The 23,715-nt window shown below is 50.6% G+C and overlaps 1 protein-coding gene across 1 annotated transcript in view; it reads left to right on the forward strand.

Moving 5' to 3' along the window:
- Positions 1-23,715, forward strand: part of ARHGEF18 (Rho/Rac guanine nucleotide exchange factor 18) — a gene marked incomplete in the record, with an annotated part of 79,223 nt that overhangs the window by 44,577 nt on the left and 10,931 nt on the right. The window contains 7 exon segments of the mRNA XM_034997378.1: positions 16,510-16,648; positions 17,462-17,574; positions 17,732-17,872; positions 19,372-19,622; positions 20,563-20,688; positions 22,181-22,298; positions 23,188-23,436. Of these exon segments, the coding sequence (XP_034853269.1) occupies positions 16,510-16,648; positions 17,462-17,574; positions 17,732-17,872; positions 19,372-19,622; positions 20,563-20,688; positions 22,181-22,298; positions 23,188-23,436 (1,137 nt within the window).

The following is a 23,715-nucleotide window of genomic DNA, read 5'->3' on the forward strand; positions in this document are numbered from 1 at the left end:
TTCCTACAAATAGGCCCTGCACCCAGCTTCCTCCTCATGCTAACCTTTTAGTGTTTAATTATCAAAGTCATACCAGCATCGCAGAAAATTTGGAAACTTGAGAAATGAGGGGAAACACCATGATCCCACCCAGCTACAGTGAGTCTTCCTTCTGTCGTGTCGCCTTCCAGGATTTTCTGTCTATCCATATTGTCCTGCACGGGTGTCCTGGGTGGTGCAGTCCTTTGGAAAAGCAGTTTGGTGATGACCAGTCTAACATCATAAAACATATCTAACCTTTGCCTCTGGAACGCTGTCTCTTTGAGACTCGGGTCTGAAATTGGAATGAGTCGAATGTCTAACAACAGAGAAGTAATTCAGAGAAGTAATTAAAGTGGAACTTGGAAAAACAGAGCAATGCAAGAACGGGAAACATGTATATGTCCGCCGTCGTTAATGAACGTGAACACCTGGGGCGCCCAGGTGACTCAGTGGCTTAAGCGTCTGCCTTCAGGTCATGGGTCCTGGGGTCATAGCGGGGAGTCTGCTTCTCCCTCTCCCTCTGCGCCGCCCCCCACTCATGCTCGCGTGCACGCAATCGCGCACTCTCTCTCAAATAAATAAAACCTTTAAACAAAAAAATGAACCCATGCAGATACAGATCGGGGAACAGAGAGAGACCCCTGTGAATGACAGAGAGAATGTGGATTAGTTTCAGTTTTAATTTTTCCTTTTTTTTTTTTTACATTGAAGTTCACTCTTGTTCTGTTCATTAAGAGGGATCACGTCCAGGTGGCACTGATGTAGGTGACATTTTCTCACGTGTCCTTGTCAATGTTTGATGAGGACTGCTTCTCATCAGCCAGGACGAATCTCTGCAGGTGAAGATTGGTGCCACATTCTGTACTTACGGACTATAACGTGCAGCCGGCTGGGTTTGCACCCAAGAATGTTCTCCTTTGTTCCCTTTCCTTTCTTCCCCTAAGATGACTCACTGTAGCCATTTGCCTTCATTAGCTCTTATCTTTATTAACCAGAACAACATAGAGAAATGCCATCTTGGTATTAGACATGACTTTGGAGAAATGTCTTATTTATCAATAAACAAGCTGGCGCACCCCCCGCCCCCAGAAAAAAAGCCCTTTGAAGTTCAGGTTTACTAAGAATGATTTACCCCCAGGCAATATAGCAGGTTCTTACTGGACATCTGGTTGTCTGGGTACTAAGACCTAGCCTGCCTGTCCCATCTCAGCCTCGTTTTCCCTCTTGTGCAAAATCAGAGTGATGTTTCTCTACACCTGTCTCAGAAGTGATGCTAGGGGTGCCTGGGTGGCTCAGTCGGTTAAGCGACTGCCTTCAGCTCAGGTCGTGATCCCGGGTCCTGGGATCGAGCCCTGCATCAGGCTCCCTGCTCCGCGGGGAGCCTGCTTCTCCCTCTCCCACTCCCCCTGCTTGTGTTCCCTCTCTCGCTGTGTCTCTGTCTGTCAAATGAATAAATAAAATCTTTAAAAAACAAAAAAAAAGGAAGTGATGCCAGGCTGCTTGAGGGAGCGCTAGAGCAACAGGGACCACTTCTGCCAGGATTAAGGTCTTACATCAGTATTTCCGGGAAGCAACACGCATGTGTTGTACCACAAAGCGTCCCTGAGTCTTAGACATTCCAGAAGGAGAAGCAGCTCCAAATGGTTTTCGTGGTTCAGAAACCACGAGTCTCAAAAAATAAATTAAAAAATCTTTAAAAAAAAAAAAAAAAGATTTTTACTTATTTGACAGAGACACAGCGAGAGAGGGAACACAAGCAGGGGGAGAAGTAGAAAGAGAGGGAGAAGCAGGCCTTCCGATGTGGGACTCGATCCCAGGATCCCGGGATCATGACCTGAGCCACCCGGGCACCCCAGCAGGTTGCCTTTAAAGTGAACTAGTAGGCCTCACCTTTGGGTGCCATCCCCATCCCTCTCCCCACTCCACCCAGTGCCCTCCCCACCTGGCGGACACAAGGTCTGTGGACCCGTGCTGGGAGCAGGCTGGCCGAGCACGTAGATCAAAGCAGTGTTGACATCCAGAGATGAGTGACACCTGACCCTTGCCCTCCAGGAGGTCAGGGTTCGATGAGGCATGAGGCAGTGTAATAAACGCCATAACCAGTAGGGTGCACAGAGGTAAAGGGCACAGAAAGGCCTAGGATGTGGGGGTGCGAAAGGGGGAGGGCAACCCAGGGGGACTCTGGCCAGGCCCCAAAGCTCGCCAGGCGGAGGGGTGCCTGGGCCAAAGCACCCAGGGCTGCACGTCAGCATGGTTGGGGTGCAGGGTACAAATGCTGTGTGACCAGGCCGGGGAGTCCGAGCCAAAGCCGTGGGGATGCTAACAGGTATGTGGTGAGACCCTCGGGCAGCAGGGTGGGTGGGGAGGGGAGGGGCCGGGCGGCCCCCCAAGGAGGTGGCAGCTTGGGCTAACTGATCAGGGAACAGGCCCATGCCCCGTGAAGTAGACAGAAAACGGGGCCAGTGACCCATTGGCCCTGAGGGTGCAGGAGAAGTGGGTACCACCCACTCAGGAGCTGGCCCAGGGAGGCAAGGTCCTATGAAGATGAAGGAGGTTCCAGGAGAGCATGTGGAGGGGCCTCAGTGAGAAGGGAGGGAATTATACAGAGAGGGGAGGGCACCTCTCCTGGGAAGTGAGCCCCCCAGCCTAGTTCCCTGGTGCGGGGAGGGCCTTGTGTTCCCAAGGCACCAGGAGTGCTCAGAAGAAATCTGTCAGTGCATGCTCAAGGATCTGAGAATCCGCACCCTCCACCACACTTGTAGAGTGCAACCCAGCGTGCTCTCCAGGAAGCTGGAGATACAGGGCTTGACCAGACAGTCACTGGCCTGCTCTCAGGAAGCTTGCAGCTGGAGGGGAACACTGACAGTCTGCACTGTGGTGGGGGCAGTTGGACTGAGGAGACTTAGGGCAGGGGACCCAGCTACTAATATGGATTTATCCCAAGAAAGTATCTAACACAGATGAAGTATTTCATGCATCTGTCTGTTGGAGTTTTGTTTTTGTTTTAATTTAAATTCAGGTTAGTTGACATACAGTGTAGTATTAGTTTCAGGAGTAGAATTAAGTGATTCACCAGTTGCATGTAACACCCAGTGCTCATTACAGTAAGTGCCCTCCTTAATGTCCATCACCCAGTTACCCCATCCCCCCACCCCCTCCCCTCCAGCAACCCTCAGTGTTTCCTAGAGTTAAGAGTCTCTCATAGTTTGCCTCTCTGTTTTTATCTTATTTTGTTTTTCCTTCCCTTCCCCTGTGTTCATCTGTTTTGTTTCTTAAATTCCACATATGAGTGAGATCATTTGGTATCTGTCTTTCTCTGACTGACTTATTTTGCAAAGCGTAATACCCTCTAGTTCCATTGGTTTTATTTTATTTTATTTTATTTTTTATTTATTCATGAGAGAGAGAGAGAGAGAGAGGCAGAGGGAGAAGCAGGCTCCCAAGGAGCAGAGAGCCCGATGCGAGACTCGATCCCAGGACCCTGGGATCATGACCTGAGCTGAAGGCAGACGCTTAACCATCTGAGCCACCCAGGCGCCCTCCATTGGTTTTATTATAACCATGGGAAGCATCCCGGGAACATGCCGTTGGAGGAATATTCCTGTTTAATCGGCAGTTTCACAGCCATTGCAAAAGATTTCTGCAGGAAAGAAAGCGTAAAAGTTTCCTGAAATACATTTTACAGTGCGGTAGAATGTGACAAAATCTGAAGCAGAAAGGCAAGATGCAAAATTTGTATATTCAGTGGGGGCTTACCCACGTGTTAGGTCGAACCGTGTGGATTTTCGTAGGTTGTAAGTGGTTGATTATTAGCGACAGTTCCGCAAAAATGGAATTAATAGAAATAAGAACGGAATGGAATGTGCTAAAACAGGAGTAGTGGTCCTTTGTGGTTTGTGACCTACTGGGTGGTTGCTCTTCTATTCTTACTAGAAGTTTCTCACATGCACTAACCATAACACTTGTGCTGTGAGCCTCGGAGGAGAGACTTCCCATGCCTGCCAGCAGGCCAGCCCTTCGAGAGCACCCTCCCTGGGTTCCTTTTCTCTGGCCAGCATCCCCATGCTGACACTCTTCCTCTCATGTCATGGCTGGGATCCCTTGGTTGTCCCAGCGACCCTCCGGGCATGCTCCACTTGGCCCACATGGGCTTCTCGGCCCACCTGCATCTGACCCTCCATGGTGCTGGTCAGAATACAGCTTTCTGGGGGCGCCTGGGTGGCTCAGGCAGTTAAGCGGCTGCCCTCGGCTCGGGTCATGATCCCAGGGTCCTGGGATCGAGGCCTGTGTCCGGCTCCTTGCTCAGCAGGGAGCCTGCTTCTCCCTCTGCCTGCCATTTCCCCTGCTTGTGCTTGCTCTCTGTCTCTCTCTCTTGCTCTCTCTGTGTCAAATAAATGAATAAAAAAACCTTTAAAACGGGTGCCTAGGTGGCTCAGTTGGTTAAGCGACTGCCTTCGGCTCAGGTCATGATCCTGGAGTCCCGGGGTCGAGTCCCGCGTCGGACTCCCCGCTCGGCGGGGAGTCTGCTTCTCCCTCTGATCCTCCCCACTCTCATGCTCTCTCTCTCTGTCTCATTCTCTCTCTCAAATAAATAAAATCTTAAAAAAAAAAAAAAAAGAATACAGCTTTCTGGGTGCCATCCTGGCCAGTGTCACAGTGAACCATCTACTAACTGACCTTGGCCTCAGCCTGAGATAAACCCCACCAGCAGGCTTGGCCCTCTGGACTCTAGTCATCGCACTGATACTGATGAGGTCTAAGGTGACCCAGCTCTGCACACATCCCATTGCTGATTTACTGAGCCTGCGGCGGGCACCGAGCAACCCCCTAGATGATCTCACCTAGAGGACCCCCCAAACCCCACCCATCTTTGCGGAGTCTCTTGACATTTCCTTCATAGTGGCTGTCAAGTTACTGTTGGGTCAACTCATCTCCCTGTCCTTATTTCCAAACCTGATTTGAAGGCGCTCCTCTATTCCATGTGAATTTGATAAGCAAGCCATCTGTGTTCTCATCTCAGGCAAGACTGAGGACAGAGCCCTTTGGCATCCCACTAGAGATCCTCCTCCTACCTGAGGTAGGTCCATGACCAAGCTCGGATATGAATGGCCAGTAAGTTTTAAAGGCACGCAACCTGTACTCCTCCCTTTCTTATTTCTCCCTCAAATTCACCGGGATGCCACGTGGGATTGATGATACCTGGGGGCTGGTATATACTCCATCTCCCCACTCGGCCCAGAGCCACCCAGGACAAGCCATCCATTTGCCATAATGGCTCTAAATGGCTCTCTGCTCCACACTTGGGCTGCAAAGCTCAGAGTTTAGTCTGTCTTTGTTCAAGGAAATGGGAAAACGATTCATGGCCTGTTTCCCGTATTCAGAGCGCATAAGCCTCTTTTTTTTTTTTTTTTTTTTTTGCCACAGACTAACACTGAGTTTTTAAGATGAATTTCCTTTCTCCTTTCACGAACCGCAATCACTTTGCCCTCCTGCTGCCTTCTGTCACTTCTGTCCCCTCCCTGGCTCCCCAGAGTTGCCACATAGAGGCTCAGACAGGCTCATCTCGAACTGTCTTCCTGGCTGAGGTGAACTTCAGATCTGGCGACTTTAATTTGTGCAGTTTTGCGTTCAGCAGCTGCTCTGTACCAAGCACTAAGAAACTAAGGTTAGCTATGCGTTCCTCTCTCCTTTTACCTTCCTTCCTGCCCCTCTAAGCACATTTCTCTGACCCTTCCCCATGAAAATGCTAGGGATATATAAAGAACAGAAATTTATTTCTCACAATTCTGGCAGCCGGCTGTTCAAATTCAAGGTGCCAGCAAATTTGGTTTCTGCTGAGAGCCCTCTTTATGCAGAAAGGTGGGGTGGGAGGTGGGGTGGGAGGAGGGAGGCATCTGGGCTCTCTGGTGTCTTTATTTGAGAGAGAGAGAGAAGCAGACTCCCCACTGAGCAGGGAGCCCAACGTGGGGCTCAGTCCCAAGACCCTGAGATCATGACCTGAGCCGAAGGCAGGCGCTTAACCGACTGAGCCACCCAGGCGTCCTTCTGGTGTCTCCTTTAGGTTAAGGACACCGATCCTATCAGATCAGGGCCACACCTGATGTTCTCATTTAACTTAATGACTTCCTTGGAGACCCCATCTGGAAAGACAGCCACTCTGGGGGTTAGGGCCCCAACATGCAAGTTTTGGGGAGACACAAATACATTTAGTCCATAACATGGATGAACCTTGAAAACGTCATGCTAAGTGAAATAAGCCAGGCACAGAAAGACACGTAATGTGTGATTCCACTGATGTGAGGTACCTCAAGGGGACAAACATTGTTAGGAAACATGGTTTTATTCATTGTTGGGAGCTATGGGCTGAACTGTGTTCCCCCCAGATGCCCATGTTGAAGCCCTAGCCCCCAGTGTGATGGTATTTGGAGGTAGAGCCTTTGGGAAGTAATTAGGTTTAGATGAGGTCATGAGGGTGGGGCACCCATGATGAGGTTTAGTGCCCTTGTAAGAGGAGACCCAGAGAGCTTGCTCTCGCTCTCTCTCCACCCGTTGAGCACACAGGGAGACCTGGGCTGGCTGGCTGCAAGCCAGAGAGAGAGCCTTCCCCCAGGACCAAGGCTACCTGCACCTTGATCTTGGACTTCCCAGCCTCCAGAATTGTGAGAAATTGATGTCTGTTGTTCGAGCCCCCCAGTCTGTGGTACTATGTTATGGCAGCCCATGCTGACCAAGACCTTGGTCATGAGTGTTCTTTCTAGTTTTTTTGTTGTTGATGGTGGTGGTGCTTTTGTTTATGTCAGACTTTTCATTTTGAAATCATTATGGACTCACAGTAAATTGCAAAGGTCACATGTACCCTTCACCCAGCTTCCCCAGTGATTCCTTTCTGAGTGACTATATAGGATATCAAAACAGAAAATTGCATCGGGACAGTGAGTGTGTCTAGTTCTGTGCCGTTTGATCACCCATGAAGATTCTCATGACCACCTCTGTTACCAAGGTCCAGGGCTGTTCCACCACTGTGAAGATCAACCCCCGCACATCCACTCCATCATCGCCAACCCCGGCAGCCACTAATCCCTTTCCATCTCTGGAACTCAGTCATTTCAAGGATGTGACATAAATGAAATCATCCAGTGTCCTTTTGAGATTGGCTTTTTTCTCTCAGGACTGGTGCCCGGGAGGTTCACCCGGGTTGTTGCATGTTATCAAAAATTCCTTTTCCTGGGGAGGGGGGTGGGAGGATGGGTTAGCCTGGTGGTGGGTATTGAGGAGGGCACATTCTGCATGGAACACTGGGTGTTATGCACAAACAATGAATCATGGAACACTTCATCTAAAACTAATGATGTAATGTATGGGGATTAACATAAGAATAAAAAAATAAAATAAATAAAAAATAAAATTTAAAAAAAAGAATTTAACAACATACTAAAATTTTTGAGCTATTAATCATATAGGCATAAGTCATCTCGTCTAAATGAAAGCATTCATAACCAGTTTGCGAAAGCCAGGAAAGAAGCTAGCACTTATAAGCATAGGAAGTTCTGACTTCAAAGAGAAATATCAGAAGAGAAGTAGATAAAATTTTTATGAAATAAGTAGGGTATCATTTTATTTTTCTAGTTCTATGACTTACTGTTAATGATAGATATTCTTGACAAAAGAAATCAGCCATCCAAATCAGAAAATGTGACTCTAGAAGAACAATGATATATTTTTTGGTAATAGAACAGTAGCAAAATCAGGGTACTTTATGAGTTATTGTAGCAAATATCATAATGATGGGATTTTCTTTTTTTGTTGTTTTTTGTTTTTTCTTTTATTTTTATTTTATTTTTTATTCTTATGTTAATGATGGGATTTTCTATTTTCATCCACATTTATATAGTCACAAAGGGAAAAAATGATAAAATATAGCCACTATTTCAAAGAATTGATCATATATTTTTGAAATCTTTTAACATATATATAAGAAAAATAAAACTAATGCTGGTTAACACACACACACAAAAAATTCCTTTTCCTGGGGCGCCTGGGTGGCTCAGTTGGTTAAGCGTCTGCCTTCGGCTCAGGTCATGATCCCAGGGTCTTGGGATCGAGTCGCACTTCAGGCTCCCTGCTCAGCGGGGAGTCTGCTTCTTCCCCTCCCCCTTCCCCTGCTCCTGCTTGCTCTCTCTCTCATAAATAAAATCTTCAAAAAAAAATTTCCTGGTCGGTAGGCGCCCGTTCCTCGGCTCATCGGCGATCAAGAAAACTTCACTGAAGATGTCTAAGCAACAACCAACTCAGTTTATAAATCCAGAAACTCCTGGCTATGTCGGATTTGCAAATCTTCCCAATCAAGTTCACTGAAAATCAGTGAAAAAAGGTTTTGAGTTCACACTAATGGTGGTCGATTTTATTTATTTGACAGAGCACTAGCAAGGGGCAGGAGCAGAGGAAGAGGGAGAAGCAGACTCCCCACTGAGCATGGAGCCCGATGCGGGACTCGATCCCAGGACCCTGAGATCATGACCTGAGCCGAAGGCAGACACTTAACCGACTGAGCCACCCAGGCGCTCCCCAAAGCTACTCTTCATGGCAAGAGTATTTTATTAGGCCAGCATTACCCTGTAATCAATCAATAATGAGAAAAGTACAGACTAACTCTTCATGAGCATAGACACAAACATCTCAATAAAGTTTTGGCAAATCCAGCAAAAAAATTAAAAAAAATTTCCTTTTCGTGGCAGAGTAGGATTCCGTGGTCTAGATGGACCACAGTTTGGGGCTATTCCTGAATAAAGCTGCCACAGATGGTCACATACAGGTTTCTGTCTGGCCATATGTTTTGTGTTCCTCTGAAATGAATACCGAGGGGTGCCGTTTCCAAATTTTCTCTGCAAACTGCCCCACTGTTTTCCCTCCCGGCCATCAAATGTGTGAGCGATCCAGCTTCCCCACACCCTCCCCGCTCCCCGGCTTTAGAGAGGTCTCTCTTTCTCATCTTAGCCCTGCTGGTTGTCCTGTCTCGTGGTGGCTTTATTTGCATTTCTCTCGTGGTTCGTGAGTGGAGCACCTTCTCCTGCGCTTTTTTACCATCTGTGTATTTCCTCTGGGGAAATGCGTCTTCATCTCTTTGGCTGATTTTCTAAATGGGTTGTTTGTGTTTTTCCTGTGGAGTTTTCAGAGCTTGTTATATACTCTACGTGCTAATCCTTTGTCAGATGGGCGCCTTACAGATATCCCCACCCCCCTCTGCCTCCATCCTTTTAATGAGCAAAAGTTTCCAATTATGATGAAGTCAATTTAGAGGGTTTTTGTTGTTAGGGTTTTTTTGTTTTTTTGTTTTTTTTTTTTGTCTTTTGTGGATCAGACTTTCAGTGTCCTACCAAAGAACCCTTCATGAACCAAGCCTTAGTTCCTGAAGGTTGTATCCTTTGTTTCCTGTGAAACATTTTATAGTGTTAAATTTTTCATTTCAGTCTGGTCCACTTTGAGTTTCTGTTTGTGAAAAACATGAAGTTCAGGTTGCGGGTCATTTTTATCCCCAGGCACATAGGCATTATTGTCCTCTCTATTTCTAATTTCCAAAATTATCCACAGAATAGTAATACAGAATATTTTGTAGTATTGTAATTCACAAGTATATCACTCGCAGCATGACCCACATTTCCTGCATGGTATTCATGCAAAAGATACGTGTGTGCTATTAACATTATTCTTTTGCTGTATGGAAGGGATTTTTTGAACCCAGATCTTAAGATCACTCACTATTAAACATTATTTCTCAACTTACAAAACCATTTATACCAGGGGCAATTAACTGTGGGTGGTGGCATTATGGATTATTTCTACTTTTATGCCTTTTTTGTGATTTTTAAGTTTTCTGCACACATAGTCAAGAAGATAAGCACTTTTTTTTTTTTTTATGGCGTTTGCTGGGTTTGACATAATTTGGGAGTAGAAGGGTCGTGAATGATTTTTATTGGGTAATACCAGGTTTAGGAAGAGTATTCTTTCTGGCTCACACATACCTTCTAAGCCCCAAGATGCTTTTTTTTTTCCCCTTTGTCCCCTGAGGCACGGGGTTAAGGTTTTTTGTTGTGTTGTGTCTCTTTGTCTTCTATAGTTTTATTCATCTTTATACCATCTTGCTTGTGTAACGTCAAAATGAAGCAGGGCAGAGAAATCAATGAGTTGTCTTGGCATCGATTTAGTCTATTCTCAGGTGGCTGGAAAGCCAGGAACTGTGAACTGAAAACTTCATTTTGTCTCAGATTCTCTTAATTGTCTCTCGAACACTTGCCTGAAGCGCGTGCTTGCTAGAACTCTCCAGAGACAGGCGGCCATCTCCGCCTGAAAGAAAAGTCTTCACTGAGACAAAGAATGGGGGCAGGGACGAGGACACAGGACCTCAGTATATATGAGAAAGTAGCAGTTATTTTAAAACTGCTGTGCAGCTGGGGAAGGCCATTCCCACCTAAAGCTGCCACTTGGCTGGTCCCTTTGTGTGGCCTTTTGCAGAAAATGGCGGTGGGGGGGGACTTCTGTGCCAGGGCCCAGCTGCCGATGTTTCCAGTTGCTTTCCCATTGAGCAGCTGGAGGAATCTGCCATTGAAAATATAAAATTCTTGCTGCAAAGTTGATATTTTTAGAAACAAATGTGCTTCTAGATTATAAAGGACAGTTTAAAGCCAATTAAGATGCTCACTGGATATGTCATGTTGGGCTGCCTTGAAAAAGGACTTTCAACAGGCCTGTAGCTATGAAGTCCCGTTAATGAATTTTCCTTGTGAGCCCTTATGATTCCTACCAGAGCTAATGGGTTGTGCTTGTGTATCCGGGAAAAGTCTGTAGCCTAAAGGACCTATGAGAGACCGGGGTCATGCTGGGAGTATAACTATGCTGGAAATTAGCCCCTCTGAACCTGAGCTTCGCAGTGTGGGGTCTGATGTTCGAGTAAAGTATGGGAATATCTCGTTTTATTGCACTTTGCAGATAACGTGTTTTTTACAAATTGAAGATTTGTGGCAAGCCGGCATCAGCAAGCAAGTCTGACCAAGCCATTTTTCTTCACTTTGTGTCTCTGTCACATTTTGGTAATTCTCACACTATTTTAAACGTTTTCTTTACTCTGTTTGTCATGGTGATCTGTGATCTGTGATTACGACTCTGAAAGCTCAGGTGATGGTTAGCCTTTTTAACAATAAAGTGTGTGGGTTTGTTGCCTTTTTTTTTTTTTTTTTAAGATTTTATTTATTTATTTGAGAGAGAGAGCGCGCCAGCATGAGCAGGGGAAGGGGCAGAGGAGTAGGAAGAGAAAGAAATCCCAAGCAGACTCTGCTGAGCGCGGAGCCTAATGTAGGGCTTGATCCCATGACTGGAAATCATGACCTGGGCAAAAATCAAGAGTCAGATGCTTAACCAACTGAGCCACCCAGGCGCCCCAACAATAAAGTGTTTCTTTAAGGGGCGCCTGGGTAGCACAGTCAGTTGGGCAGCCGACTCCTAGTTTCGGCTCAGGTTTTGATCTCAGGGTCATGAGATTGAGCCTCATGTTGGGCTTGGTGCTTAGCACAGAATCTCCTTCAGATTCTCCCCATCCCCCTGCCCCTCCCGCTCATGCACTCTCTCTCTCAAATAAATACATAAATTTAAATATATTTTTTTAACAATAAAGTGTTTTTGAGGGCGCCTGGCTGGCTCAGTCAGTGGAGCATGTGACTCTTGATCTCGGAGTTGTGAGTTTGAGCCCCATGTTGGGTATGGAGATTACTTAAAAATAAAAATCTTTTTTTAAATGTGTTTTTTAATTAAGGGATGGATACTGTCTTTTTGGACATAATGCTGTTGCACACTTAATAGCCTACAGCATAGTGTGAACATAACTTTTACAGGCACTGGCAAACCAGAAAATTCCTGTGACCCACTTTATTGCGGTGGGTCTGGAACCGAGCCCACGATATCCCCAGGATATGTAAGTGGGATCCTGATACCTGTCACTCAGGCTTAGTCGTCCTTAGTGCTCACAGAGACCACTCTTCAAGACACCAAGACAAAATAGGTTTTCAAGAATAATCGTCATGAGAACAGGCGGCTGTCTGTGTTGCTGAGAACAGCATGTATTTTTTTTTTTAAGATTTTATTTATTTATTTGACAGAGAGAGAGAGAACAAGTAGACAGAGAGGCAGGCAGAGGGAGAGGGAGAAGCAGGCTCCCCGCCGAGCAGGGAGCCCGATGCGGGGCTCGATCCCAGGACCCTGGGATCATGACCTGAGCCGAAGGCAGACGCTTAACCGACTGAGCCACCCAGGCGCCCCAAGAACAGCGTGTATTTTCCCCCCCTCGGGCAAAGAACTTTTTTCCATTTTTTTCTCTGCTTGCTTCTTATTTTTTTTCCCTGCCTCTTCCCTGGGTCCCCTTGCAGAAGTGGCTCTGTGGCAGATAGTCTCTGCGGCAGGCCCGGTGCGCGCCGATCGATGCCCCTTCTCAGCAGTGGGCAGACGGTGCTAATTAGGCTCTGAAGCCACTTTTCGTGGGGGTGCAGACGGCGCTAGGCGGCCACGTGCCGAACCCCGCGCCGTGGCCCGGATCCCAGCACCGCGCCACTGCCCATCTGTCCCATGGCTGCCGGCTTTCAGAAAACATGATAGCAGGATGAGTACATATTCCTGTCGCTCTGAGAGCCAAGGGCAGAGGACCGGCTCACGCTGGGTTCTGCTCCTGCAGAAAGATGGCTCTGCCTCACGGGGTTTATTCATTTGTTTGATAACTTTACTGAGCTGGGACTCACATACTGTATGATCTCCCCAGTTAAGTGTGCCATGCATTGGCTTTTCGTAGAGCCACAGTCCCCACGATGGGCCCTGGCACCCCCAAGAGAAACCTTCTACCCATTAGCCATCACCCCCCATTCTCCTCCCCCCCAGTCCTACACGACTACCTCCTGTCTCCTTGGATTCACCTGCTGCACCCATTTCCTAGAGGCGGGCTCCTACAGTCTATGGTCTTTTGTGTCGGCCCTCTGCCACGCAGCAGATTTTCTAGGTTCGTCCACATGATAGCCTGAATCAGGGCTTCCTTCCTCTTATGGCCGAATAATAGTCCGTTGTATGAACAGACCACAATTGTGTTTCTCTGTCCTTCGGTTGGCAGACGTCTGGGGTCATTTCCATGTTGGGCTGTTGTGAATTATGCTACTGGGAGCAGGTATGTGCAGGTATTTGTGTGACGATACCTTATCGCTTCTCTTGGGCATATTCCCAGGAGTGGAACCACGGGAGCGGAGGGTGACTCTGCTTAACCGTTTGAAGACCCACCAGTTTTCCAGAGTGCTATGCCATTGTGCCTTCCCACCAGCCGTCCCATGATTTCCCTGTGTCTAGATGTAGGAAAATTGCCCCCGGAAGATGGTCGAGCTCCCAGCCCTGGCAGGCAGACTTCTAGGCCCCTGGGTGCCTGGTGTTTGAGGGTATCCAGGATTTGCTTTAGCCAGGTATGGTAAACCGTGCCGGTATGCATATGACTGCCAGGAGAGGAAAAGTTTGTACTCACAGTCCTCTCGGAGTGGGAGGCAGGGCACGCCACGGAGGGCCACAGGGGCAGGCCCTGGGGTCAGTCAGGAGCCAGAGGGCATGATGGGAAAACGTGGGCAAGAGCCTTTGCTGTGGTTTCTGCGGCGAGGAACGGGTGGGGCAGAGTAAACAGGCTGAGGACTGGCTAGTTTGAAAAATCTCAGTGGGCTCTGGGGCGTAGGGGCTGTCCCTAATGCCCGGCACCTGCCCCGGGGGTAGTCAGGGCAAGGGGACGGTGGCCCTGAGTGCGAGAGCCCCACAGAGGAGGGGTTCGGAGTGTGGGCTCTGGATTGGCGGGTTTGCATGTGAAAGGTGCTCTTGCAAGTGAGTCCTTCCTGAGCTCTAGGAATCCGCCAGCCCTGGGAGGGGCAGGCTTTCCTGGGTCAGCAAGGGCCCAGATGTCAGATCATCAAAAATAGAGAATAGAAAGACATGGTTGAAACGGCTGGTCTGTGCCAGAGCCAGCTTGTGTACAAGTTACAGAAAGACTCGATTAGTGATTGTCCACCCCTTATTTAAAAAGTCTTAAGTAGTTTGAGAGGAGCGGTGGTGGCTAGACCCTCCAGGGAAAAAAAACGATTTCTCCCAGGAGGCCATACGGCTGCCAAATGAACGGCATTATGTTTACCTGTAAGAAGCCCCCCCAGCTCGGATCCTTTTGGGGCATATGTGTGTAATTCATAAAGCAATGCAAAGACTATCAGTGCTCTAAAGAAATATCTTAGGTATTTGAGCAAACAAGGGCGTTCTAAAACATCATGATAATTTCTCACTTGACACCTTTCTTGTACAGTGAGTCCTCCTTTATTCGCGGATTCCGTATTTGCAAGCGTACCTACTCACTAAAATTTATCTGTGACCCCAGATCCACACCCGTGGGGCCGTCACGGTCCTGTGCAGGCATGTGCAGTGAAAAATATGAGTCACCCGACATGCATGTTGCCAGCTGAGGCCAGACAAGGTCACACCCTGCCTTCTTGTTCCAGCTCGTACTGTAGACAAGTGTCCTGTTTGCAGTGTGGTTAATGCCATGTTCTTCACATTTTTGTGCTCTCCGTGGGTGATTGGGCTGCTTGAAGTGGCCCCCAAGCATTGTGCTGAAGGGCCGTGTGGCATTACTACGTGCAAGAAGGCTGTGAAGCCTCGGACAGAGAAGAGCCACGTGTTAGATACGCTCCATTCAGGCCTGTGTTGTAGTCCTAGTGACCATGAGTTCAATGGTAATAGATCAGTAGTATATATTAAATAAGGTGTCTTTCGAGAGAAACACACATTAAACAAGGTTATGTATGGATGGGTTGATGGAAGTGTAGGCAGAAGCTCCCAGAAGCACAACTTTGGGTCTCCGCTAGGAGCAGTGATGCGGCACTGGCTAATTTCAGTATCCACTGCAACTTTACGGACCATCGTGACAGTGAATACTGAGAATCAGCTGCAGCTTTTTATTTTGAAATCGTTTAAGATTCACGAGAAGTCGGGAGGCCCCGACTGGGGGTGGCTCAGTCGGTGAAGCGTCTGCCTTCGGCTCAGGTCATGATCCAGGGTCCTGGGATCGAGCCCTGCTGCTCCCTGCTCCGAGGGGGAGCCTGCTTCTCCCTCTCCCTCTGCCTGCCACGCCCCCGCTTGTGCTCTTTCTCTCTCTCTCAAATAAATAAATAAGATCTTTAAAAAAAAAAAAAACCTCTCAGAATGTTGAATCCCACTCCCCAGAAAAGCTCTTGAGAGAAGTACATTCATTTTCCTCAAGTGCTGGTTCCTTACCCCCGCCCCCAAAGGTGATGGTCTGCATGCTGCAGAGAACCACAGTCCCCACTGCTTTACCTGTGTGACAGAAATGGGTGGGTGCACTGGGGACCCAGGAGCCAGGTCGGAAAGGCTAGTGGACAGATCTCGTCCTAACGCTGCTGGTTATCCTTGCCTGGAGGAGCGCTTTCGAGTGTGGTTTTCACCCTGAGAATGAGCGAGCCAGGCAGAGCGTCCCAACCAGACTGGATTTGTCAAATTGGAGAGGGTGACAGTTTGGCTTTCTGAGTTTCATCTTTCCATCAGAGGGAAAGGTGATCAGAGCATACACGCGTCCCACTATCTCAGTTCCTACCTTAATGAGCGGAGGAGTGCGAAGAACCCTCTGGAGCCCCCGATGTGTTTTAGGTTGGCTTACAATCCTTGTATAAAATAGGATCAGCCCCTCTTGTCCACTGTGGTGCTCAGATTCTATTAGTGTACTTAGGATCAGGGGCGTATGTGGCCGTACATCATGCCCTGTGGTCTCTGGGTCTCAGAGTCATCCTGACATCTGATCTCAGGTTAATTACAGTCGTGTGTGTGTGAGAGAGAGAGGGAGAGATGTCGACATGAGCCACACCAAGCACAGAGCTCCCTATTTAGTGATCTTAGATTATTGACAGTGAATCTAAACTCCTCTCTGCTTTTTTACCCCCTGCCAAGATGGAAGGGGTGTCGGGATTTTTTGTTGTTGTTGTTATTTTACCAAAGAAGAAGATACTGTGCGATTTCCAACTAAATGGTCACAGTGGGGACCAATTTCCTGCCCTCCAGACCCGCTGTCTCAGCCAATACAGTAGGAGAAGACGCAGCTTTACATTTCTAGAAGGATCACACGGAGGTATAAAAACGGCACGGCCCGGCCTCGCAGCGCGCTGGGTCTCGGAGCCGCGATCGTGAACATGGGGAACACGCATTCCAAAAGCGGTGACAGAGACAGCACGCTCCGCGGCCACCCCGAGCTGTCTTTCTGCAGCTCTTTTCCTCGGAAATGGAGCGAGAATGTCTTTCTAGATAACGAGCTGCTGACCTCCAAGATCCTGTCCGTGCTGCGGCCACAGTCGGAACGGGGCTTTCGGACAGGCCACCTCCGCTACCCTGCCCACTTTCTCAGCACCAACTCTGTGTTTGCCTCTGTCGCAGCGTCCCTGAAGGAACACCCGAGGGCCACCCTCTTGTCTGATGGCAGCCCAGCCCTGTCCAGGAATGTCGGCATGATGGTCTCACAGAAGGGGGGTCCGCAGCCAGCACCCAGCCCGGCGGGAACGGGGACGCAGCTTGGGTAAGTGGGGTCCTGGCCCTGCGCCAGGTGCCCGTGGAGGGAGGGAGGGAGGGAGCAGGATGTGGCTCTCCGAAGGGAGACCCTCAGGTCCGTGTGAACCTGCTCGTTGGCCCCCAGCCACACCGTGAAATTCCTATTAACACTTGCTTCGGAGATTCGATCCTCTTCTTTATTGAAACCCCGTGTGTTCTGGGCGTACTTGGCCGTTGGGAGCCAGTTTGTTTCATACTCTCGAAGGGCCCTTGGACAGGGTTCCTGTCTGTGCTGGAGATGATGCTAGAAGTCCCACTGAGGTTGCCATGGAGGTAGCATCCCGTTATTTATGGCTTACCCTTGTCCTCTAAGGACTTGGAGGTGGTTCCCGTAATCCTCTACTCAGCAGTGTTCGGGTGGAAAACCTAACGCTAACGAATGTCCTTGTGGTGGTCCTTCTACGGGCTGGTGGGGAAAGGGGCTGATTATCTTCTTCCACTAAGAAAGGGCTCTCCCTCCACCCTCGACTGAGTGTGGCTGTGTCCACCCAACTCTTGGTAGAAAGTAGTCCAGGGGCTCCAGTGGGCTCTGGTGGCCGTTAAAGGAAGCATACAATTTAACACACCCTTAGAACGTGCCTGGATGTTGGATTGAAGTTAGTTATGATGGAGGAAGTCCTGATGTGATGTGGACAGATAGTCTCCTAATTTTTACAAATGATCTGTGATAAAGTTTATATTGAAATCCAGAAAGTTCTCAGATAGACTTGCTTTCATGGAATATGTGTGTGTGTGTTTAACTCAATTTTTTAGAATAATTGTTTTTATGATTCTTATTTAGACCAGTCACAGGAGAGATGGATGAAGCCGACTCTGTATTTTTAAAATTTAAGCAGGCAGCTGATGACTCTCTCTCACTTACGTCTTCGAATGCCGAGCCCATTTTTGTAGAAGGTACAGTCCCCTCGATTCTTTCACGGATGTCCCTCGGTCTCCACCCACACTGGGAAGGGCTGGGACCCACGTCCGTGTGTCCATGGGACGCTGGCTGGGGCGGCCCAGAGCCAGCGAGGCTCCGGCCCTGAGCAGCGACCTCTTACTCCCCCCTCAGACCCCTGCACAGCCTCGCTGAGGAGTGAGATCGAGGCGGACGCCCGCGATTTCGAGGCTGAGTCCTGGAGCCTTTCCGTGGACGCGGCATACGCAAAGAAACAAAAGAAAGAGGTGGTAAAGAGGCAGGATGTGCTCTATGGTAAGAAGTTCTGTGCCGTCACACTGACCTTCCACTTGCTTCTTTTCTGCCTTTGTTCTGATTGGTTGCACCTAGGAGTCTGGGCTCCACTGAGACCTCAGGCTCCCCGCTGAGACTATGGGGCCCACTCCACCTGCTCCCCAGGGCAGCCCTGCCTTCCCAGTGAGGGAAGAGGTGGCCTGGGAGGGCTTTGTGAGAACCTGTCCCTGAGGACGAGTGTGGCTGAACGCCCAGTCCTGACTCATCCTGACCCTGCTGGTGACCCCGAGAGAGAAGACTATCCTGGGCCCATCCCAGCCATCCGTGGTGACCACAGACAGGTCTGGGGTGGCTGTGACTAGGGGACTTGGGGGGCATATGACAAAGCACTGGCTCCAGGGTGGACGCCCTGGCCGTGGGCAGCCATTCTCCTCAGATGGGAGGTTACAAGTCACTGTGCAAACCATAGCTTTCGGACACAGAGCCCATCCCCGGGCCAGGTGCCATGTTGCGGGCCCCACGTATGTCCCTCCAGGCCTCTGGACCCCCATAAGCAGGATGACAAAGGCCCAAGACACCCTCACTGGAATCTGAGGCCTTTCTCTCCCGAAAGCCCTTACTTGTTCTTATGATTCTCTCTCCGTGGGAATCATTCCCCAAGACTGACAGTGTTGTCGCCCCAGGAGATATTTTCTGTCCCTCATCGGTGCTCCGTGAGAAGGTTCTGGCATATCAGTGTCTTCACTTTCCACTGGGGTCCACTGACCCCTGCGTCCCTCCACGTTTCACACCCTGAGCTTTCTGCCCAGGCCGGAGTAGATTGGGGTGTGGGCAGAAGGAGAACCCTATGGATGCTTTGCCTCAGGGCTCCGGGCCCAGGGCAGAGATCCTGCAGGGAGGGATGGAGACGACCGGGCTGGATGCTTCCATCCGGGCAGCCCTTTGCCAGGTTGTCTCACCCTCTGGGCAAACACAGGCCACGTCCGGCCCCCATGGCTGGTGGCCCCAGGCCTGGCTCTGCTGACCTGTGTCTGGTCTCTAGCCGCTTCCAGGCCTTGATTTGAACAACAGCTACACTCCAACACGAAACCTGATCTGTCCCTGCCTTTTACCAGAGAATTAAATTCTTCACTTGAACTCTGCTTTTTCATCGGTTATAGTCCGGGTCTGGTCACTGGCCTGCACAGGCGTGTGAGTTTCACATCCCAAGGAGTGGTGTTCACCAGAACAATCTTCCTGCTTAAAACAGCCTCGAAATGTCTTCAGGCCTGAAATCCTCTTGTGGATGGGAGGTCCCAGGACACAGCCTGAGTCACTCCAGCCCTTGCTGCTCCCTTACACTGGGGCCCCGGGGGGATGGGAGGCCCGCCCCCCAGGCAGTAAGACCACCAGGGGAAGGGCCTCGGTGGGGAGCTGGGAGAAGCCGGCCAGGCGCCCGGTGGGCAGGCGGTTCGCACGCGTGCCGTCGTGGGCCGCTGGAGGGGCGAAGCGGGTCAGTCCTTCGGTCCGTGTCCCCGCAGAGCTGGTGCAGACGGAGGTGCACCACGTCCGGACTCTCAAGATCATGCTGAAGGTCTACTCCAGGGCCCTGCAGGATGAGCTTCAGTTCAGCAGCAAGGCCATCGGCCGCCTCTTCCCGTGTGTGGACGAGCTGCTCGACATGCACAGCCACTTCCTGTCTCGGCTGAAGGAGCGCCGCCAGGAGTCCCTGGAGGAGGGCAGTGCCCGCAATTACGTCATCCAGAAAATCGGGGACCTCCTGGTGCAGCAGGTGGGCGTGCCAGCACGGCCACTGGGCCTGGGGGAGCCCCTGCCTCGTCTCTGTTCCATGCAGGCGTGAAAAGAACATGGCCTCTGTTTATCGAGAGCCTCTAGCGGACCGCGGCCCCCGGCCTTTCGGAAATACAGAGGCCTAAGTGCCGAACACACCTGCGCAGACACTCGCCACCGTCGCGCTCTGGGCTGCTCTTTGGTTGCTCGGCTGGGCCCCTTGTTTTTGTTTTTCTGGTTCGACCTCCGTGTTTTTGGCTGTTCGAAGCAGGCCTGTGGTAAAGGGTGCCAGCCCTGAATTGACTTCTGAGTCAGTCGACGTCCGAGCCTAGGCCAAGGTTGACAGAGGGGGCCCAGAACCCCTTGTCTGACCTCAGAGCGCTCCAGGCATCCAGAGTCAGCTCATTAGAGTTAATTAAAAGAATGCCCCTTTTGCTTTTTTTTTTTAAGATTTTATTTATTTATTTGAGCGAGCGAGAGAGCGAGAGAGAGAGAGCGTCCTATCGGGGAGGGGCAGAGGGAGAGGGAGAAGCAGACTTCCCGCCGAGCAGGGAGCCCGATGCGGGGCTCGATCCCAGGACTCTGGGATCATGACCTGAGCCGAAGGCAGACGCTTCACCAACTGAGCCACCCAGGGGCCCAGCTTTTAAATATTTCTAACATTCTTCAGCATAAACGTTCTCCTTCTTGGACTGCAGGAAGTTTTACAGCTAAAGCCCATTAGAAAGTTTTCTTGTCTTCCTTCTTGTACCTCGTGACGAGAGCGCCGCCCCCGCCCGGAACTGAAGCATTTCCCTGCCTGAGTGGTTGTCAGATTCTAAGAAAGCGGAGGCACAGGTTTATTGGAGACGTGTTTTAGCAGAGTCAGCTGAGCCAGACGAGCGCACTCCCTGGCGGTTCCCCTGCTCCTTTCCACTAACATCCCTGTTGTCTTTCTGCAGTTCTCCGGCGAAAATGGGGACAGAATGAAAGAAAAGTACGGTGTCTTTTGCAGTGGCCACAATGAGGCCGTCAGTCATTACAAGTTGCTGCTGCAGCAAAACAAGAAATTTCAAAGCCTGATCAAGGTAAAAAAAAAAAGAAAGAAATGTTCTTAATTAAAACATGTATCCTCTTTGCTGGAGGCTGTTTTCCACAGGACTATAGGCTCTGGAGAGCTTACGATTATAAGGTACCTGTTATAAAACAGCGATTTTCAGGTTTTTGTTTCCTTCTCCCACCACGAACCTGTTCAGAACACATCAGGGAAGTCCAGATGTAGAACAAAGCAAAACACACCTTCGTTCTCGGCTGCACCAGCAGGCCCTAGCGTGGAGCCTGCTGGCTCTCGTTCCTCAGACTGCCGAGGGGACACAGTGTCGTTTCACGGGGCCACCTGCCCTGGCATCTGCCCCTCCCTCGCCTCCTTCCCACTCCGGTCCCCACTTGCCCCCCCCATTCCCCCGGGCCTGCGAAATAACCCCCACCTGCCTTCTGCCTAACAGTGTGCAGGTGCTCAAAGCCCAGACCCGAAAACGTAGCATCCAGCCTGAGTCCACCAGGTTGGGCAAGGCCCTGCCTCCGGCATCCTCGAAAGCATACCTGGGTCAAGGCCACTTGGTTGTCGGCGTGAGTCCTGCAGCCGCCCTGTCAGCGCTGCTTGGTCCCCGGGGACTTTAATTTGAAGCGATAGCCAATAACTAACGGTCCAGAGTTACGAAGGACAGGTTTCCAAATTCTGCTCCCTTACCATTGCAGTGGATAGACATAAAAGGGAGAGGGTCGCTCCGGGGTTGGCCCTGGAAGCTCGCAAACCCCGCAGTGCTCTGCCGGTCCTGCTCAGAAGTGGCTCTCACAATTGTTGGCATTCCTGGAGTGTGTGGGTGCAGGGGGAGCAGGGAAGCGGAATGTGTGGAATGCTCTGGAGGGTACCGGAAACCGCTCTCCGCCCTGCAGAGAAATGGCTTTGGATGACGGCCTTCTGGGTCCTGAGCCAGAGGTGTGCATCGGGAGCCAGCAGGGGGCTGACTCGGGCACAGGCTCAGTGTAGTTCCAGAGGGTTCTGACAGCGTCAGTCAGGGTTTTCGTGTGTGGATATGCGGGGTGGGGGGGGATGTGCACACAGCCGCGATACACAGCTCTCCAGGTGATTCCCTCCCACCTCCCTGGCTGGTTCTGGTTTCTTCTTAATGGGTTTTACTTGGGGCGGGGGGGCTGCCTTTACTTCTGTGGCCTTTCTACATACAGCAGGCAAGGCCCTACTTCCACTGAACGCTTGAAAAGGTCCTGCTGGGCGCCTGGGTGGCTCAGTTGGTTAAGCGACTGCCTTCGGCTCAGGTCATGATCCTGGAGTCCCGGGATCGAGTCCCGCATCGGGCTCCCTGCTCAGCGGGGAGTCTGCTTCTCCCTCTGACCCTCCTCCCTCTCATTCTCTCTCTCGCAAATAAATAAAAAATCTTAATAAAAAAAAATATTTTTTTTGAAAAGAAAAGGTCCTGCTGAGCTGAGAAAGGGAGAAGCCTCCAGCTGGGTTGGCACAAGCTAAGATGCCAACAGGGCATTTTGTTTTCCATGTCATAGAAAATTGGCAACTTCTCCATCGTGAGGCGGCTTGGCGTGCAGGAGTGTATCCTTCTGGTCACTCAGCGCATAACCAAGTATCCTGTGCTGGTGGAGCGCATTATTCAGAACACAGAAGGTAAAGTAGCTTTCCTCAGGGCGCCTGGGTGGCTCAGTCGCTAAGCGTCTGCCTTCGGCTCAGGTCACGATCCCAGGGTCCTGGGATCGAGCCCCGCATCGGGCTCCCTGCTTGGCGGGAAGCCCGCTTCTCCCTCTCCCACTCCGCCTGCTTATGTTCCCTCTATCGCTGTGTCTTTCTCTGTCAAATAAATAAATAAAACTTTAAAAAAAAAAAAAAAAGTAGCTTTCCTCGCTGCCCTGCCCGTTGGTTGCTGCTTTGAGGGGCGGTCTCTTTCTGCCCCGTTTTAGCAGTGGATTGGATAAGCGCCCCTCTGTGCTCCGTCCCTGGTTGTCTGGGTTCGTGCTAAGTGCTGGGGTCTCCGACCCAAGAAAGATGGGGTGCCAGGTCTTACTTGCCCACTATTACCCCGCAGGCAGGGCCAAAGAAGGCCCTGGGTCATTATCGGGGGAGTACATTAATGTTGATCCAGACACAGAGATGGCCTTTATGCCACGTGCCTGGAACCTGGAGGGTGGAGGAAACAGGGCACACAGCCCAGCCTAGAGTTCTCAGAGGCCAGGGCCTGACCACACCTGACCATACCTCCACCACCTCCAGGAGATTCGGGCCCTGGGAGGAGGAGGGAGTGTTTTATGGAGAGCAGGGCTGTGCAGGGCTCTCATTGCGTTCAGTGGAAGCTCTGTCTTGGCAAAAACCAAAGGCCGGGCTGCCGCATTTCATTTGGAGAAGCGTTTACGTCTCCGGAGATCCGAGTTGGAAGGTGGATTCTTGAGGGCCCTCTGCGCAGTGGCTTCAGGGAACAGCCCTCCGGGCCCCGGCGCGTGTCCGCTTGCACCGGGTTGCTGGAAGGGGCGAAGGGAAGCACTAAGTCTGCTGTGTGTGGCAGCTGGCACCGAGGACTACAGAGACCTGACCCAGGCCCTGAACCTCATCAAGGACATCATCTCCCAAGTGGATGCCAAGGTCAGCGAGTCCGAGAAGGGCCAGCGCCTCCGGGAGATCGCAGGGAAGATGGACTTGAAGTCCTCCAGCAAGCTCAAGAACGGGCTGACCTTCCGCAAGGAGGACATGCTGCAGCGGCGGCTCCACCTGGAGGGCACGCTGTGCTGGAAGACCACGTCGGGGCGCCTGAAAGGTAAAGGCCTGTCCCTCACCTCGGCTCGGGGGGGACCCTCCCGGATCAGCGGCACCATTCTGCATGAGCGGGTGCAGGCCTGGCTGCGCCGGGGCCGAAGGGGCTTCGCACGCCGAGTCAGAATGAGACAGGCAGGCAGGAGCGTGGGAAGGATGAGACAGCACCCTCTTTCTCGAGCTTTGAGGCGCTGTGGCACCCCCCAGGAGGGCCACTAGATCACACTGAGCCCTTGACTCCTGAGCAGAAACCCCAGGCATCGGGACACCCCAGGTTTGTCAG

This window comes from Mirounga leonina, unplaced genomic scaffold (genome assembly GCF_011800145.1).
Source record: "Mirounga leonina isolate KUSES-001 unplaced genomic scaffold, KU_Mleo_1.0 Mir_94, whole genome shotgun sequence".
NCBI lineage: Eukaryota > Metazoa > Chordata > Mammalia > Carnivora > Phocidae > Mirounga > Mirounga leonina.